At 41.2% G+C, this 15,609-nt stretch overlaps 1 protein-coding gene across 1 annotated transcript; it reads left to right on the forward strand.

Annotated features, from left to right (window-relative positions):
* The first annotated feature begins 12,455 nt into the window (after positions 1–12,455).
* LOC122010797 (probable aquaporin PIP1-2) lies at positions 12,456–13,606 on the forward strand. The gene is made up of 4 exons (XM_042567272.1): positions 12,456–12,831; positions 12,920–13,218; positions 13,296–13,427; positions 13,526–13,606. Exons 1-4 carry the CDS (start codon positions 12,456–12,458, stop codon positions 13,604–13,606), a joined length of 888 nt encoding a protein of 295 aa, XP_042423206.1.
* The last annotated feature ends 2,003 nt before the right edge of the window (positions 13,607–15,609 follow it).

Raw genomic sequence — 15,609 nt, forward strand, 5'->3', positions numbered from 1 at the left:
TGATTTAAAAGAGAGTTTTAAAATTAAATCTTTTCTTTTATAGTTTCTACAAAATATTAAGAGAAAGGGTTTGATATTTTTCCTTATTTGTAGATTGAAAGGTGTGTGGTTAAGTTAGGCCTTCATTACCTAAAGAGAGAGTTTGCCCTCTAGGAACGGGGGAGAATGAAGGAAACCCTCATTCATACATTAGCATGAAGGAAGTTGAGGCTATGAGATTAACCTAACTTAAAGGTATTGTCAAACATCAAAAAGGGGGAGATTGTTGGTGCAATATCCCTAGGTCAAGGTTGACCTGGTTGACTAAGCTTGAGTTGGCTCAAGCTTGAGTCTCTATGTTTGAGTTTCGATGTTTAACAATACAGATAATACGTGGAGATTACAGGTGTGATCATCCGATTGGGGAGATTGCTGGAGCAATTCGCCTCTGGTTAGGGTTTGACCAATATGAGTTTGAAGAAAAGTCAAGTAGGTCAAGATTGACTGGATACTTGACTGAGAAGTCCTAGTGAGTGAAGCTAGGCAGAAAGAAAAATCCTGGCGAGTGAAACCAGGTGAAAGACCTAGTGAGTGAAGCTAGGCGGTTGGAAAATCCTAGTGAGTGAAGCTAGGTGAAATTCCGGGTGAGTGAAGCTAGGCAGATGGGAAGTCCTAGTGAGTGAAGCTAGGCAGATTGAAAGACCTGGTGAGTGAAGCTAGACATGTGGAAATCTAGGTGGGTTAAGGTTGACCGGACACCTGGTGTTTGGAAGTCCAAGTAGGTCAAAGGATTGACCGGATACTTGGCAAGATGAAATCCAGATGGGTCAAGGATTGACTAGATACTTGGTGAGGGAGTCCTAGCAGTTCGATGTTGACTGGATGCTAAGCATTATATCCCAACAGGTCATGGATTGACCTGATGTTGTTTTAGGGACTTTGGACTTAGTTTTGGGCAAAAACCATGAGCTGGATCGATCGACCGAACGATTGGCTCATGCCCAATCGATCGACTGATTGATTGGGTGAGTCTCCACGACAAGCCTCCTCCCAATCAATCAGTGGATCGATTGGGAGAAGCTTGTGATCGCACAGAACAGCTCTGGATGGATCGACCGATCGATTTAGAGCCTCCAAACGATCGGGTGATCGATTGGAAGCTGTGATGTTGCGCGATAAGACCTGGATCAATCAGCCGATCGATCCAGGCGACTTCCGAGAGCACAGAGACGCTCTGGATCAATCTACCGATCAATCCAAAGCCTCCTCAATCGATTGGGAGTAATCCAATCGATTGAGATTCGACCGTTGGTGCAGATAAAGCCGTTGGCGAGCGTGTCTTCGGCACCACCACTTCCATCTCTTCTCCACAACAATTCCACAGCTTCTCCACAGAGCTCTCACCGCCAGATCTTGAAGTTTCTTGGAGGCATTTTCAAGTCAAGAGGCGGATCTACAACAAGAAGAAGAAGCTAGGGCTAGGGTTTTCATTGTATATCTTGTTAAGATATTTCTTGTATTTATCTTCCCTTGCTTTCTTCTTGTATTGAGAGTGTTGTAAGGCTTCTCTGCCTTCGGTAGTTACCGTAAAGGAGTGATTTCATAGTGGAGGGTGCGTGAGTGTGTGGATCCTTGGATTAGTCACCTCTTCTTGAGGTGGATACCAAGTAAATCCCTTGTGTTAGCATTGTAGTTGTTGTTTCTTGTATTTTCCGCTGCACATCATCGAAGAAACAAAGCAACGAAGAGAACAAGATCGCGAAGAGCTATCCACCCCCCCTCTAGCTACATTTCGATCCCAACAATCTGTCGGTAGATGGATGACCACCGTTATCTAGCGCTAACCACTCAAAGCGGACGGGGCTGAGGTTGCTCTATCCCCGGACTGAGATGTTGACGTCGGGCGGATGCGAGACTTCTGAGTCCTTGGTGGTAGAGGCGGTAAGAAAGCAATCGACGACCCATAGATTGTTCCTTGTGGTAGACCAGACAATGACGGCGTCCGATCGGATGAAAGCGAAGTATGTGGGATGGTCGTCGCTTGCTCAGGCACAGGTGTGGAGGTTTCACCCTGTTCTGATGATAGATGTGGGCTTGTCCTAGTTGGAGTATGTGTAACGGAGGTAGTGGATCAGGCGGCAATCATCGTGCGGTGCCTCTTCCGTCTTATCAGCGGCTCCCCTGAAGAAGTCGATTCCGAGGCCTCGACAATTGGAATTATCGGAAGCCACTCGGGCAGGGGATTCATTGTAATAATCACGTCATCACCAACCGTATGGCTAGCTACTCCTTTGCTCCCTTGAGCTGGGGCTCCCATGCTCTCTCCAAACGGATCCTCTTAAGAGTCGATCAGTTGTAAGCCACAGCTCTCCAACTCAACCACGGTCGCAACATTAATCTCTGTGTCCATGAGTTTGGCTTTGCTGGCCAGACGTGCACGCAACATGACTCGGGCTGCAAAAGAAAAGGAGAAATCAATTAGATTCAAAAGTTAGACCACGAAAGACCGTACCTAGGTTGGATGGAAGCTTTATATGGATCGGGCTAAGACCAAACATGTAAAGGACACCCAACTTGTGTATATGATATTTTTGACTGGCCAAGCTAGAAGCTGCATGAAGGTAGTCCGAGCGACTCTTGTATTTCTTGAGCTCTGGAGGGTTCGGCACCTCTAATTGCCACCTGGTCGGGAAGTCCGACCGCTCGGGAAAGCGAACGAAGAAATAGTAGTCTTTCCAATGCTTGTTGGAGGATGACATCTTGTCAAAAAAGACTAAGTCCACTCGGGCTTGAAAGAGAAAAGTCCCCAGCTCGGACAATTTAGGATAATAGAAATAATGGAAGAGCTGAGGAGTAAGGGGAATGTCGTGCAGGCAGAACAAAACGACGACCCCGCACAGTAGTTGGAAGGAGTTCGACACCAACTGACGGAGAGAAATATGAAAATATTTACAAACAGCAGAGTAGAAAAGGTGGATCGGGAATCGCATACCGGCGATAAATTAGTCCCTAAAAAATATACAAAACCCTGAGGCGGCTCATTCGGGCGGTCAAAAGCTGAGGGAAGACCGATTTGATAATCGGAGGGAATTTCAAAGGCAGATCTCAAACTCTCTGCATTACCTTTATCAAACCTGGACTCAATAGACATATACCAGAACCCAAGGATAGAGACAGGAGGTTGAGAGGAGCTTGCCATTAGAAATAAAAGTCGACGGGAAACGACGAAGAAATTCAACTAAATAGGAGGATGCTAAGAATAATGAACAGATTCGATTGAAAGGAGACGATGACTTACTAGGGAGACCGTTGAGATTGCCGGAAAAGATGAAGAACGTAGTGTCACTGAGATGCTCACCAACGAATACGAAGACGCAAAGTGAGGAAGACGGCGAAGCATGCGAGGTTTATAAACCTCACGATCGATCGACCTCAGCCATCCGATCCAAGGTTACGAAAACCAATAAGCAGATCCATCCATTGATTTTGAAAAGGAGCATGTCTCGTCACTAGCGAATGTCTGCCTGTCATATCAAGTGTGCGGCGGCAATAAGGGACATGTGTCCTGCGGTCACCGGATACATTTAATGAACTTAATTAAAAGTGCATGACTGTGTGCTCGACCATAATTAGTAGGGATTTGCATGGTCTTCAAGAAATTTGAATGACATCAGTCGCGATCGAACTCACCATAGGAAACACAACGGAAGACAATTTGCCAAGTGTTGCTGCTCATCTTCCCGATCGGTGCAAGGAACGATCCATAGGACTGAACCCAATAACGGCAAAATGCAGCTAAGCGACGTTGTCTTATGGGCCAACTAGTGATTACAGATCATAGTCCGATTGGACACTATAGCATTTGGGTCGAATGAGCTTCAGAGTCGCCAAAAACATATCTTATCCAGTCAGTTGGACTTACAACCTCCTTCGACTAGACTTGAAGGGGAGGTTTGTGATGCGGAGATAAGGAAGAACCTACCTGGCACGAGTCAATTGTCATGGTATAGGTCAAAGTCAAGGTGGTCAACACCAAGGCTTAAGCAAGGCTTAGCTGCATCCGAGCGAGAAGAGGTTCATCGGTAGATCAGAGGGATCCTTGTCCGATCAGCCATTTGAGTAAACAAGTATAGTTAACCCGGTCGGCAGGAGAATAAGCTAAGTAGGTCAGGAGCCCGAGCTGAGCGGACCACCTGTCTAGCTCGAAGAATGGCGTTGGCATTATACGCATAATGAATTGATAAAATGATAAGAGATGAAACGATGGATAATTAATAAAGGAAAGAGAAAACCAAATAGAACACTCCATCTATCATTAAATGAGAAGAAGACAAGACAAAGATATCCTCTGTCGATAATCAATATCATTAAACAGGAGAAGATGGAGAATCACTAGAAAAAGTATAAAAATGGCATGCCTGGTATGAGGAAAGGTAAGAAAAATCTTTATCCTTAGTACTCACTTTTTTCTCTTCTACTTCTAACTTGAGTGTCGGAGGGCCAACGCTAGGGACCCCTTTCCTAGTTTTGATTTTTGTTTTGCAGAAAGGAACGAGGTCTTCATCCCATCAGTGGAACTGGCACCTCCTCGGTTTTCCAGCTTCGCTCCTTCAGACAAGATCAGCTATGTTGCTATGCTGCTGTAGTCTTAATTTTCAATCGATCGGTTTCTTCCACTTCCCTACTCTTAAAGCTTGTTCTTTTCTTGTATTCTTCAAAATCTTCTAGTGAAAGTATGTTAGCCATGGTGGTTGATAAGATATTTGGCGTTGGAGAAGTTCAAGTGCATGGATTATGGTTTACCGAACAATTGGTAACCCAAAGTCTAACATGGAGTTCACATGAGACTTGAAGTCCAAATGGATCAAGTTTGACTGAACACTTGACGATAACTAAAAGTCATAATAGGTCAAAGATGACTGAATGTTAGGTGGTGATAAAGTCTTGACAAGTTAAGGTGGACTGAATGTCCGAACAATCATGAAGTCTCATTAGGTCATGGTTAACATGATGCTAAATAATAATGAAATCATGACAAGTTAAAGTTGACGGGATGCTAGACAACGAAAAATCTTGGTAGATTAAGATTGATCGGATGATGGACAAAGGTTGAGATTAATAGGATACTAGGAAAGACAATAATTCAGCTTTGGTAAAAATGAAATAAAAATATCATTCGATTGATAGGTTATAATAATTGACTGATGAATCCTAAACCTCAAAATTGAGGTTTGAGGGATTTTTAGCATTGCGGATAGTATTTTAGAAAATTGATTGATCCTGATGAGTTGACTGATGTCACTATATATTTGAGCAACAAAAAGTTCAGAAGTCGATTGGTTGTCCAATAATCGATTTATAAGTTTGAGTAGTCGACTGATGGCACTATAGTAGCGAACAAAAGTTTCTGAGTTGTATGTCACTCGACTATTTGAATATAAATGGATTGATGAGCAAAAATAATCGGCTATTCATAATCGAACAAAGTTGTTAAGAGCGGTTTTGCAGGCATAATAGTCGAATTTAGTGGAGCAATCGATTGATGGTGATGATAAATTGATTAATAGATAAAAATCAGTCTCGATCTAAAGGTTATAAAAGAAAGTTTTGAGTAGAATTTGCAATAGATTTTGAAGGTTTTGAAGGACAATACTGTTGCATTTTCAGATTATTAAGAGGCAATCTAAACTAATAAGAAAATGATCAAAACAAAATTCATATATAGTTTACTTTCATTGTATTAGTGTTTGTGTATTTATATTTTTGTTATATATAAAAGGTTATCTTCCTTTATAAGATATCCGAAAGGCGAAGATTTAATAGTAATAGAACGCTAAGAATATGTCTTGGAATAACGAGACAATCAAGTAAAATCGGTGGTGTATTTGTGTTATCGATTTCACTTCAAATTTTCACGGTACAATTTAATATAAATTGAAACTATTCACCTCTGTTTAGCATTGCACCGGTCCAACATTTATGAGGAACTAAAGAAGAAAATGATGGCGGCAACTTCTATGATTATCCCAATGAGCTTTGACGATGATAACCATTTCATGTGATCTAATTTTTGCTGTTTAGAAGGAGCATGTTTACCTCCTCCGTGTTGATCTTGGGACGGGTTGACGGGGACGCTGGGGGCGAACGTATTCATCTTTTGCCACAATGTTTACATTGTAGAAATAGTATCAATGTTTTCAATAATATTTACTTCTGCAAAGATAAAATTCTTCACTTTAACGAGCCCAATTACTTTCATATTATTGGGAGAGAGTAAATCAGAAAATAGAAATACATCACTACATAGGAGGATATTTTTGTTGGTTTCGTTGGAAATAAATTCTTGTTCAATTCTACAAATATATAGTATGAAGACCGGCCCCGTTATGCCCTAGAAGCATTTTCAATAATGTTTATGAAACTAGGGTTGGAAATTGGTTTTCATAATCAATGAAATCAAGTTTTGACTGGTTCAAAGCCATCGACTAAAATTGGACCAGAAGGGGGTGCTTTTACTAATTTTGTTTGCCATAGTATATATCATATAGCAGGAACTTATCTTTAATTTCCTTGTGGCAGTATTATTCCCCTGTGTCCGTTTGGCTTTGTTCCATGTATATTTTTCTTCTCTAATTTTTTCTATTCTGATAAACACCAACTGTCTACGGGATATTTTGTATTAATCGACATTGAGTTTTGTTGCGCACGCAGAGACGGATACTCGAAAGCTTACGGGGTAACTCGTGTAGTTGTATTAAATTTTGACCGTTGAAAATTTAATATATAAATAAGAAATTAAATCTTAATCGTTGGATCAGATTGATAAATCTTGATCATTTAATTTGAAAGGTTTAAGTATCCTTTAGATGGCTAAATTTCGTTCATTGATTTTTAAAAAGTGACATCTAATGAAGAAGTATTATGTCTCTTAGGAAAAGATATGATCTAGTACATCATCCAATTCAAAATGGATGGATGAGATCTAATTGAACCAAGAAGTTCTTAATTATATCCCCTTCATTAAGTATAAATAAAATCCTTCACATTCTCATTTCACTCACTCAATTATTTCGAAGCAAAGCAAGCATTGCATTCCATACTTACATTGAAGAGTTCGAGAATCTTCTTCGATTCGGAGGTCTTACGATTTGCAGTGCTGCTATCGCAAGATAAAGTCATTGTATCTTGGGAGACGATTGCTATGTTCCGTGAGCACCGTGTGTGGGGCAAATTCTTCTTAAAGAGATAGAGTCTAACTCTAGCTTCGACTTCGCCAAAATGGTGGTATACTGTCATTCTGCCCACTCACATATTGCACCTTACATGAAGATCCTAACAATTTTACGATGAACTTGTCTGTGCAATTTTAATGGATTCATAATAGATTGCTCCTGTTCCACCGGCGCATGGTGAGAAGTCAGAGAAGTTTACAAGTATGGAGTTTAAGAGGTGGCATCAAAAGATGTTGTTTTACCTAACTACGTTGAACCTTGCGAGGTTATTGGTGAAGATGCTCCCTCTATATCTCAAAACGAGACTGATAAAGGAAAGAGGGATGTATATGATGCCTAGGGACATAGTGAGTTCTTATGTCGAAACTATATATTCAATGGATTGGATAACACGTTATACAACGTGTATATTCCAATAACAACTGCAAAGGAGTTATGTGAATTTCTCGAAAGGAAGTATAAAACAGAAGATGCCAGATTGAAGAAATTCATCATCGACAAATTCTTAAACTTCAAGATGATTAATTCTAAAACTGTGACAACTCAAGTCCAAGAGTTGCAGTTGATCCTACATAATTTGCATGTCGAGGGCATGGCAAAGAATGAGTCCTTTCAAGTTGTCATGATAATCGAGAAACTTCCACCTCCATGGAAGGAATTCAAAAATTATCTAAAACACAAGCGAAAGGGAATGAGACTTGAGGATTTGATTGTAAGACTGTGGGTTAAAGAAGACAATCATAAGCAATCAGAATCAATAAAAATACCTATATATTTTTGTAAAGGTAAATCTACCGGAACCAAACACTGCAGAAAAAGAAAGCATCCCAACAAAGGATAGAGCCAAGGGAGGGCCAAGAAGTTCCAAGGAACATGCTACAACTATGGCAAACCGAATCACAAGGTCAAAGACTGCTAATGTCCAAAGAAAGTCACTCAAGTGCACATGACTGAAGATAAGTCAGTGCCAATAGATATGTCAGAATTAGACCTGACTGCCATTGTATTTGAAGACAACTTGGTGGATAATCCAAGGTAGTGGTGAGTCGATACTGGTGTCACATGACACATTTGCTCTAACAAGGCTCAATTTTCAACTTGTACCCCTATTAATGGGAGAAAACTAATTATGAGCAATTCTGTAACTTTCAACATTGTTGGTATTGGCAAGGTGGTACCAAAGATGACATCGGGCAAAAAAGTGACACTAATTGATGTGCTTCATGTTCCCAACATTCATAGGTAGAAGGTTCATGGAGAACGGTCTATTTAAAATGAATGTAATGGTTGTACACCGTGAATTCAATGGTAATAAAATGATAAATTTTGCTTATTTGGTTGAGTGTTCCAATTTATGGCACGTTAGACTTGGACATGTAAATTATACCACTTTGCGATGACTTATGAATTTAAATTTATTGCCAACATTTAATATTGATATAACACATAAATGTGAAATATGTGTTGAAGCTAAAATGACAAAGTTGTCTTTCCATTCAGTGGAAAGAAGCACGACCCCTTTAGAATTAATTCACAGTGATATATGCGACTTAAAATTTGTGCAAACTAGAAGAGGCAAAAAGTACTTTGTTACTTTCATTGATGATTGCATTAGATACTATTATGTGTATCTATTGAAAGGCAAAGATGAAGCCTTAGAAACATTCAAAAATTATAAGAATAAAGTTGAGAATCCTATTGGTCAACGAATTAAAAGAATTCGAAGTGATCGAGGAGAAGAATATGATGGTCCATTTGATGAATTTTGTGCAGAATCTGGTATTATTCATCAAACGATAGCTCCTTACTCTCCTCAGTCAAATGGGATTGGCAAACGCAAGAACCGAACTCTTAAAGAAATGATGAATGTTATGTTGATAAGTTCGGGCTTACTCCAGAATTTGTGGGGGAAGTTATTTTATCGGCAAACTTTATTCTCAATAAAATCCCTCACAAAAGGAAAGATAAAACTCCTTATGAGTTATGGAAGGGGCATAAGCCTTCTTATAAATATCTGAAAGTGTGGGAGTGTTTGGCTAAGGTAGAAGTGTCTAAGCCAAAACAAACTAAAATAAGACCAAAGATAATTGATTGCATTTTTATTGGATATGCCAATAATAGTAGTGCATATTGATTTTTGGCGCACAAATCAACAGTCATTGATGTACATGTTAGAACAATAATTGAATTAAGGAATGCTGTATTTTTTGAAGATATTTTCCCTTGCAAAGATAGGAAAGAGAAAAGTTCAAATAAAAGAACTTATGAAATTGCGAACAATCTTAGAAATAATTAAGAACCAAGATACAACAAGAGGGACAGAATGGTAAATTTACTTATATATTGGAAAATGAACCAAGGACAATAAGCGAAGCCTTATCCCTTTTGGAAAGAAATCATCAATAGTGAAATAAATTCCATTATGCAAAAATATACTTAGAAATTGGTGGATATTTCACCTGGAATCAAGCCTTTAAGATGTAAATGGATCCTAAGGAAGAAATATAAGGCTGATGGAACTATTGAAAAATATAAGGCAAGACTAATGGCAAAGGGATTCAAACAAAAGGAAAGCTTTGACTTCTTTGATACATATTCACTAGTAATAAGGATCACATTTATTCGAGTACTCATTGTTATTGCTGCAATATATAATCTTGAGATACATTAAATAGATGTGAAAATAGACTTTTTAAATGATGAATTATAAGAAGAAATATATATGGAGCAACCTGAAGGGTTTGTGGCACCAAGACAAGAAAATAAGGTGTGTAGACTCGTGAAGCCACTATATGGGTTAAAACAAGTACTAAAATAGTGGCATGAGAAATTTGACAAAATTATGATGTTAAATGAATTTAAAATAAATGCATATATATCAAAGGCACACTTGACTCATTTGTCATTATCTGTCTATATGTAGACGGTATGCTCATCATGGGTAGTAATCATGATATAATCATGACTACTAAGAAGATGTTGACCAAATCCTTTGATATGAAAGATATGGGTATAGCAGACGTTATACTTGGGATTAAGATTGATAAGACATTAAATGGAATTATCCTTTCACGGTCTCATTATATATTGAGACAGTTTTAAGGAAATCTAATGTATATGATCTTTTTCCTGTAAAAAGACCGATGGACTTAAGCTTGCACTTAGCTAAGAACCATGGTGAACCTGTATCCCAATTGGAATATTCGAGAATAATTAGCAGTTTGATGTATATCACTAACTACACACGCTTGGATATTATCTATGCGGTCAACAAATTAAGTAGATTTACAAGTAATCCAAATAATGACCATTGGAAGGCATTAATAAGGGTTCTTAAATATTTAAGATATACCTTAGAGTATGGATTACATTATACGAGATATCCAGCGGTACTAAAAGGTTATTGTGATGCAAATTGGATATCTAATACAAAAGACTCTAAATTCATTAGTGGATATGTATTTACCATTGGTGGTGGAGCAATATCATGGAAATCTACGAAACAAACCTGCATAGCTTGATCAACTATGGAATTTTAGTTTATAGCCTTAGATAAAGCCATAGGAGAAGTAGAATGACTTCGTAATATCTTAGAAGATATTCCATATTGGGAAAAATCAGTGCTTGCCGTGATGATATATTGTGATAATCAATCGGCAATTGCAAGGGCACAAAATAGTTTGTATAATGGTAAGTGACGACATAATACCATTAGGCAGTTGATCTTTAACAGAGTTATCTCTGCCAATTATGTCAAATCAAAATATAACTTGGCGGATTCATTTACAAAAGGATTAAATAGAGATCAAATATGCTGCGCATCAAGAAGAATAAGATTAAAAATCTACAAACAAGAACATTCATAGTGGTAACCCAACCTTATTGATTAGAGATCTCAAGATCTTGGTTCAATATGACAATAAAATTATGAAAGTTCGTGTAAGCACTTGGACTAGTTCCCCTCTCATTCCTAAGATGGAAAAGTGCTACCTACGATATGTAGTGACGTTAAGTTATAGACTTTTAATTACTCCTATACTTGAAAAAATAGAGTACAGTAGGATACTCTTTATAGGAGGTCACCTATATAAGTATGAAAATGGGTCACTTCAATTAAATACTTATGAATCCAAGATGTTGTCCATGACCAAAATGGACAAAACAGTGAGAACTATAAAGAAGTGAGAGAAGTTATTGTATAGGTATCATTATCTTGGTTTACACGAACGACTAAGTAGTTCAAGACATCATGTTCACTAAGCAGCCTAGTAAATTCGATGATACTCTACTACGGAAGGTTCGAAGCTACAAGCTATCTCTCCTGATGCAATAATTTTTCGATTGAACTCTCCTTGGATGATAACATACATGCATTAATTTTCATTAATGTGAGGAATTGTTGGAAATTTAATATATAAATGAGAAATTAAATCTTAATCATTGGATCAAGAAATCTTTATCATTCAACTTGAAATGTTTAAGTACCCTTTGGATGGCTAAATCTCATTCATTGATTTCCAAATGGTGACATCTAATGAAGAGGTAGTGTGCCTCTTAGGAAAAGATGCAATTTACATCATCCAATTTAAAATGGATGGATGAGATATAATTGAACCAAGAGGTTCTTATACCCTTTCATTAAGTATAAATAAGATCTCTCACATTTTCATTTCACTCACTCAATTACTTTCAAGTAAAGCAGCATTGCATTCCATACTCAATACTTGCATTAGAGAGTTCGAGAAGCTTCTTCGATTTGGAGGTTTTGTCATTTGCAGCGCTGCTATCGCAAGATAAAATCGTTATATCTTGGGAGACGATTGTCGTGTTCCGTGAGCACCGTGTGTGGAATAAATTCATCTTAAAAAGATAGAGTCTAACTCTAGTCTCGATTTCACTAAAATGATGGTATACTATCATTCTATCCGATTATAAATTGCACCTTACGTGAAAATCTCAACATTGACTTTGGGCTGAGGAATTCATGGATGATACATATTTTACATTTTAAGTATTTGCTAAAATTTATTAGTCCTTTGACAAATTGGTCATTGGTATAAAATGTCAACGCGGAAAGTGGAGAAGTAACGGCATGAGTGGGGACAGGATCAAGAAGATGAGTGAAGAGAGGAAAGCTGGAACTCTCTCGGTCAAAATATGGTTAACAATTTCTTTCAAAGTCAACTATTCCGATTTCTGATCCCACATGATAGCTAATCATTATTTTTATAATTTTAAGGATAAATGCTAATTAATTATTCTCTCGGCACTTGTGACTTGTCCAAGGCGCGCAGTGTGTATTGTGCTTGTTCAAGAGGAAGACATGGAAGGGAAGGAAGAGACATCGAGTTCTCAGAGATGCAGCCGATAGGGATGGCCGCTCAGGCAGACGACAAGCACTTCGTAGACACACCGCCAGTTCCCCTGTTTGATCCTGCCGAGCTCAGCTCATGGTCCTTCTACAGAGCCGGGATCGCTCAGTTCATGGCCATCTTCCTCTTCCTCTACATCACCATCCTCACCGTCACGGGGATGGTCGGGTCCAGCTCCAGGTGGTCCACTGTCTGGGCCCTTGGCGGCGTGATCTTTGCCTTGGCCTACTGCACCGGCGGCGTCTCAGGTGATCACAACGCATTTTCAACATCAACAAGTTGTTTGACTATAAAGTGATTTGTCGTCGTCGTCGTCGTCATCGTCGTCTTTTTCAGATGGACACATCAACCCTGCGGTGACCTTCGGGCTGTTCTTAGCAAGGAAACTGTCCCTGGCCAGGGCCCTGTTCTACATGGTCATGCAGTGCCTGGGTGCCATCTGCGGTGCAGGTACTGTGAAGTGGCTCCAGAAGGGGGTGTATGAGAACAATGGAGGTGGTACAAGTGTGGTGGCGGCGGCTGGCTACGCCAAGGGTAATGGCCTGGGCGCAGAGATTCTGACCACCTTCCTCTTTGTCTGCATGGTCTTCTATGCCACTGTTTTCAAGAGGAGGGCCAGGGGCTCTCGTTTTCCTGTAAGCTGATTAATGTTTTTCTTTGGGTGCCCATATTTTGTGTGATCTGTGGATTTCTAATCCAGAAATATGTGCAGATCCCTTGCAACTTGTCTATTGGCTCTACTGTCTTCCTGTTTCATCCCATTTATATTGGAACTGGAATCAACCCTGCAAGGAGCCTTGGAACTGCAATTATCTACGACGAGGGTCATGCCTGGGATGACCATGTAGGCCTAACCACATGAACTAATTTTAATTTACTGTTATTTTTTTTTTTTAGTTTAGATTGAGTTATGATTATTCAGAACTGTTTGGCAGTTTTCAGTGGATTGTCTGGGTTGGACCCTTCATTGGAGCTGCTCTGGCTGCCTTGTGCCGCCGGATAGTGGTCGAGAGCAGAGGCTGAGGTTCTCCTACTGAAATCCCCTGGCTCCTCTTACAAATCCAGTGATGTGCTGTGCTCGTCTTAATTGTGTAAATTGAACATTGCTATGTTGCTGTAGTCTTTTCGATCTGATCAGTTATTCTTCCACTTCCCTACTCTTATAACGCTTGTTTTTTTCTTGTATTCTTCAAGATCTTCTAGTGAAAGTATACTGATGCGGATCATATCTTGACTTAATAGGTAATAAGGGAGAAGATGGAGGGTATTTTGGTCTTTACACTTGGTAAGAGGGGGGGGGGGGGGGCTGTTAGACGGGTCAATCCGTAAAGCTGTCAAACGGGTCAACCCATGGATAAGGGTTGGGGGGAGGAGGTAGAGCTATCAGACGGGTCAACCCGTGGCGGGGCGGGTTGACCCGTGGCGGGCTAACCATTTGGCGGGATGGGGCGGACCAACCCGCCAACTTGGCGGGTTGGGAAATTTCCAACCCAACCCATTCTAAGGCGGGTTGCGGGTTTGGCGGGCCAACCCGCGGGCCCATAAAAAATTTAAAAAAAAATTAAAAAATATTTCATATCTTCAACATTTTACTTCGAAAAAGTTTTCTACAATTAAATATAAATGAACACAAATGAGTACTTATGTTGGATGAAAAGTACTATTTTTATTTCAAAATTATAACAAAGAAAGATAATAAATTGGCCTAAAACTTAGCTTACATGTGTTTTTCAACCCGCAGGCCAACCCAAGTCCGAGCGGGCCGACCCGCGCGGGTCGCGGGCCTAGGCGGGTCGGCCCACGGCGGACTTGGGTTGATAAAATTTTAACCCAACCCGCTTAAATTGTTTGGCGGGACGGGCCAACCCGACGGACCCAACCCAAATTGACGGCTCTAGGAGGGGGGGGGGGGGGGGTTGGGTTCTTGTTTTGGCCGCCACCGCACCGAGGAAGGAGGGGAGCGTTCCTCTCTTTCTCGCCGCCACCTTCGCGAGGACGCCGACCAACACCTCTCCTCTTCCTTCTCCTCTTGATGCTATGGCCACCGTTGGTCCCTCTTCACGCCGACGACACCGGCGTCGCCAGGGGACTGGGCCGCCTCCTCTCTCTCACGCCCTGCTCCTCGTTGGCGCTGGCCGCCTCTCCTTCTCCTCTCGCCACAGCCACTGCGAGCAGGGATGAGAAACCTTTCCTCTTCCTCGTGCCGCCATAGGGGTCTCCGACGGGACTCGCTGCTTGCAGGACCACCTGCGTCGCACGCTCATCGCACACCTGCCGTCAACCCCAGCTAGCAGTCCCTTGCCGGTGGTCCTCTCCCCCTCCAAGTCGACGTCGTACTGTCGCCTCTTTCCAGTGCCACAACCCCTACGTCGGCTCCCCTCCCTTCCGGCCGCCACCTCCGGTGGCAGCCCCAGAAGGGTCCACTGTCTTGGCCGCCCCACAGTCTTCACCGACCCACGACCCGGGCCCACAACTCGAGCTGACCGTACAGTGTTACTGCCACGGTCGGTAGTCCGTGTGTCGATTTTGTATTGGTTCCAGCTTTGTGTGGTTGTTGTATTTCAGCCTACGCGTCGTTGTGATGTGTCCGGCCTGCGTACCGATATTACGTCCCGGCCTGTGTGCCTACGCCATCTCTCGGCCGATGTGTCGCTATTATCTCTCATATGGCAGTTTGTTTGCTAGATCTAGGTCATGCTCGGCTCTCGACAGGCAGATCCGGCTCCTCAACTGCCTCATGCCCATCTACCCGTCAGGGCCACGACGACTCGATCCGCACCGCGATCAGCTCACCGACCCATCTGAGGGCGCCCCCGGGGCCAAGGTACGTCGTCGTACTCATTTTGCACTTATTTTATTGTCTTGTTACTAGTCGGCTGCTTATGTATTTATGGGACTCGCCTCGAGCATCGGGGTACCAGAGACCGGGGCAACACGGTCGCTGGGTGCAGGTAGTATTGACCGGAGGACATCTAATGACTTGGTCAACACAGAGAACAGCTCACCATCCGGGTCATGGAGATGTG

The sequence above is a fragment of the Zingiber officinale genome, chromosome 8A (assembly GCF_018446385.1).
Source record: "Zingiber officinale cultivar Zhangliang chromosome 8A, Zo_v1.1, whole genome shotgun sequence".
NCBI lineage: Eukaryota > Viridiplantae > Streptophyta > Magnoliopsida > Zingiberales > Zingiberaceae > Zingiber > Zingiber officinale.